Source organism: Colobus angolensis, unplaced genomic scaffold (genome assembly GCF_000951035.1).
Source record: "Colobus angolensis palliatus isolate OR3802 unplaced genomic scaffold, Cang.pa_1.0 Scaffold85, whole genome shotgun sequence".
Classification (NCBI taxonomy): Eukaryota; Metazoa; Chordata; class Mammalia; order Primates; family Cercopithecidae; genus Colobus; species Colobus angolensis.
The window spans coordinates 6198777-6203285 of record NW_012122376.1 but is presented as its reverse complement, the minus strand read 5'-3'; the positions used below and the strand labels follow the sequence as shown (position 1 = coordinate 6203285).

At 43.7% G+C, this 4509-nt stretch overlaps 1 protein-coding gene across 1 annotated transcript in view; it reads left to right on the top strand.

The window, feature by feature from the left end:
• The first annotated feature begins 1134 nt into the window (after nucleotides 1-1134).
• The window catches only part of DMBT1 (deleted in malignant brain tumors 1), a 91749-nt gene continuing 88374 nt past the window's right edge, over nucleotides 1135-4509 (top strand). Inside the window, exon 1 of the mRNA XM_011930304.1 lies at nucleotides 1135-1278. Coding sequence (XP_011785694.1) covers nucleotides 1218-1278 — 61 coding nt within the window. The 5' untranslated portion in view covers nucleotides 1135-1217. The remainder of the gene's footprint in view (nucleotides 1279-4509) is intronic.

Here is a 4509-nt window from a genome sequence, read left to right as displayed (position 1 = left end):
AAGGGGTGAAGAGGCACCTGGAAACAACAGGAAGAGTTGTAGGATTAAAAAAGAAATCGAAGATTGAATGTAACTTTCATCTAGATGAAGCCAAAGGCAGACTTCCAGCCCTAAATTCTGACTGGTGGCTGACACAGGACATGGGTTCATGGTACCCTTCTAGAATGCAGCACAGACTACTGATGAGCAGTGCATGGCAGAGAAGCCAAGTGTCATTTGATGGCCTCAGCTGAGAAGCAGGGCACAGCTCACCCAGGCTAGGAAAACAGAGGCAAGTCCTGGAAAACTGCCTGCTTTTAACCAAGAGTTACTAGCCATCAAGTGTCTTTTTTAAAAAATAAATATCAGGCAACCTTCTCGGTAGAGTGTGTGGGGGGATTGTCAGACTCTGGTGATGACTTCTGAGGGTCCCAAAGAGTGAAGTGATATTTACATAGCAAATCCAATGAGGGGGATTGTGTGCAGTGTAGGTGGAGGTTGGGGGCAGGTTTTGTGGGTTTGCCAAGCTCCGAGGGTCATACAAGGTGCATGTCAAGTATAAGAAATCAAAGCCGTGGAAATGGTTGGAGATGGTTCAGTTTGAGGTCATGCGTTTCTCAGCTCCTGTTGTGGAATTAGTGTGAGACCCAGAAGACTGTGGCCAAAGTTATTATGGACTCATGGTCTCCATGGAATCATCCCTCATGCCTTCTGCTCTCCGATCACATCCACACTCATGTCATCTTCATTCTTCCAAGGTGAGGTTACTTGCACTGCCCAGGGGTTGATGAGAGAATGTCCTGCCAGGAAAAACCATCCCAAAGAGATTCTTTCCCCTTGGCACTGCGTCTTGTATTTGCTTAGCAGCCCACATCCTGTTCGGCCCCAAACCTTGGGGCAAACTTCCCACAGGTTAATTTGAACTCCCCAAGATTAAAATCAAGCCCATATTCAGGAAACCCTTGGGAGTCTTCGAGGTTCACCTAGAAGGAAGTTGGAAATTGTTCACTTGTGTCAGTGCGTTTGCAGTTGGGCAACAGCCAGATTGTTCATATGGCAATCAATCAAACACACCTGTTTTTCCCACAGATTAGCCATTGACTGTTAGCAAAAGCCCTTACTTCCTTCATATTGATTTATAGCAGCAGTAGAAATATGCCACCCTAGAGGACACACCTCCTTTTAGCTAGGTACCTATAAATGTCAAGGATTTTCTATTCAATTGAGAACCCAGCAAAATGGGGATCTCTACGGTCATCCTTGAAATGTGTCTATTATGGGGACAAGTTCTACCTACAGGTATTACATTTAATTATTATATTCATTAATTTCTCTCCTGCAGACTCAATGGCGGCAAATTATATCTACTAGTTTCCATTTCAAGGGAAGTTTTATATCAAAGAGTGGGTAGCCCTTTGCTGATAATTCTAATTGTTTGCAGGTGTTCAGGAGGAATGGCTCTTTTTTGTTTTGTTTCTGGCTGAGAAATATAAATGGTTGTAGTTAGAAAAAGCCAGTCATTATGTCAATGTTTTCAGTAAGTCATTCAACTAAAGGAATGATTGATTGGTCTTAGAAAAATCCCTGAAGTTCAGGAAAGGTGGATGTGTATTATTAAAGAGGCCCTCAAACTTTGCAGCAATTGGTTAAACACACAATTTGTGTGCTACGAAAACGGGCAGAAAGGAGTCCCACTGTAAATGCCCTTTATGCGGCTTCTTTCTACAGGTGTGTCTGGCTTGATGGCTAATATTTGCCGAGCAAAATCAGGTCAAGTAATTGAGCACAGACAAAATCATTAAGATTCCAAGTTTGTCTTGGAATTCCAAGTTTGTCTGTCATGCACAGCTTTAAACAAACACTTGAAGCCCAGTCACTCAAGCATAGCTGCCTGTTCTTAGAGTCAGATGATAAACATGAGAGAGCCATCGGCAGAGCATGCTGATTGCTGCATCTCAATGGCATTTTGCAGAGATACTAGGGGAACAAGTGATTCTCAGTTTGCCTATTCTGTCTCTCTCCCTTCCTCTCTCTATGCCTCTGTCTCTCTCTCTGTATCTTTCTCTCTTATCTATTGTGTAGTTATTATCACCTTTTCTCTCCCCTCTCTCTCCCTCTGTTTCTGTCTGCCTCTCTATGTTTCTCTCTCTCTCTCTCTGTATCTTTCTCTCTTTCCCATCTTTTGGGCAGCTATCACCTTTTCTCCCTCCTTCTCCCTCTGTTTCTGTCTCTGCCTTTCTCTCCCCACCCCCCTCACCGTATCTTCCTGTCTCTCTCATCTATCAGGCAGTTATTACTTTTCCTCCCTCCTTCTTCCCTCCTCTCTGTTTCTCTCTCCATCTCTCTTTCTCTTTATCTATTGGGGAGCTGTTATCACCTTTCTCTCTGTCTCTCTCTTCAACTATTGGGCACTATTATCACCTTCCTTCTCTCTCTCTCTGTTTCTCTTCATCTATCAGGCAGCTATTACCACCTTCCCTCCCTCTCTCTTTTTCTCTCTCGCTCTTTCTCCTCATCTATCAGGCAGCTCTTATCACCTTTCCTCCCTCTTTCTCTCTCTCTCCCTTTGTTTCTATCTTCTTTCTACCTTCCTTCCCTCCCTTTTTCTTTCTCTTCCTCTCTTTATTCATTTCTTTCTTCCTTCTTCTATATTTCCTACTGCCATTTTTTTTTCTTTTGTGTCACCTTTTGCTAGATTTATGAATTTCAGGAGACAGGGTAAAAATCACCTAATTTTCAGATAACTTCCAGAACTCTCACTCTCCCCCTAGGCTCAGTGGGGGAAGCTTTGAAGATTAAGGTTCATTTGGGAGTTTGCTTTCATGAAAGCAGCACCCCAAAATCTAGCCATCACACCCGGGTGGTAGGGAGCAGGCCCATGCCCTGTGATGAGTGTGTGGAGGGCTGGGGGTCACCAGACCCAGGACCTCAGGGGAGTGGAGACTGGGCATCCTCATCCTGCCTCCATCAGAAGCATCTGAAACTGGGAGGCTGCGTCCTCAGCCCCAGCTCTTGTCAGTACCAAGTTCACCCTCCAGATTGTCTCTGAACCGTGGCATGGAATTCGCATTAGCCGCTGTAGATGGAGTGGATTGCCCTGTCTTTATCCACAGAGGAACAACAGGCAGCAGTGCTCTTGGATTGAGGAAATTTGTAGTTTGCCCATGATGTTATGTGCATGCATATGGACAGACACGCACACATGTGCAAGCAGGCCTGTGTTTGCCGTTCAGAGGTGGGAATTCATGCTCTCTGAAGTGGACCTGTATTCTCTTATTTAAATCTGCTAACATCCCTGAAGTTAGTAACAACTATTTCCACATTTCAGGTCGGGGAACTGAGGCTCAGAAAGGTTATTGGGTTGTCCAAAGGCAGCACTGGTGAGTGGCTGTGTTAGGGCTTGAATCTGGATCGAAGTCATTAGCATTCAGATGACAGCTCTGGCCCACTGGCCCTTGCTGCTCCTTGCAGGGAGCTGAGGTGATGAACTGAACCATGGCGTCTTAGTGCTTGGAGCCTGGTCACAGAGCTTTGCGCTGGAAGTACCAAGGTGGCAAGCACCTGTCAGCTTTGGTCTTCATGCAAACTCTTGAGAAAAACTCAGTATGCCCAGGTTTGTGCTGGGCAGGAAGGGCTGTGGTACCCACTGGCTGGCCCCAGCAATGCCCCTCCTCTGCCACTTGCCCACTGTGGAGCCTCTGCGAGTCTCAGTTTACTCATTTATAAATGGGGGTTATGTTCCAACCCATGCAGTGTCTGGCACATGGACAGAGCCTCAGAATCATTTAGTGTTGCTACTCTAGACATTTTCCTCATGTTTTGTCCAAAAGCAGCTTCCTAAAAGTAATGTGAACTCTTGGATTGGATCCTGGAACAGAAAAGGAAAAACTGGTGAAATCCAGATAAAGCCTGGAGTAAACTTAGTAGGAAGGTACCAGTGTTCGTTTGTTAGCATGAGAATCACTTGAACTCAGGAGGTGGAAGTTGCAGTGAGCCGCGATTGTGCCACTGCGCTCCAGCCTGGGTGACAGAGTGAGACTCTGTCTCAAAAAAAAAAAAAAAAAAAAACAAAAAAAAAAAACGATAAATCGTTTTCCAGAAGTGATTCTTACTTCTACCAGTAGAAAACAAGAGTAGCAATTCCTGCACTTTCACCAGCTCTGAAGTTACTTTTCAAAAGTCTTGGCTGAACTGCTGGATGAAAAAATGCCAGAGGCATTTAAGTTTGCATTTCTTAGTCTACAGTGAGAATGAACATTTTTAAGCCATCTGTACTCCTTTTCTTTGAATTGCTTATGTATTTTGTCCAATTTTGGGGAAAGTTAGTGTTTTCTTTATTGATTTATATAAACTCTATATATTTGGGATACTTATACTTTGCCATTATATTGATGACAAATATTTTCCCAGTTTGTGGTTTGCCTTTTAATCTTGATTTTTTTCTGCACGCATATTTTATATTTTTATGTAATTAAATATACTGCTGTTTTCCTTTGTGATTTCTGCAATTGATTTTTTTTTTTTTTTTTT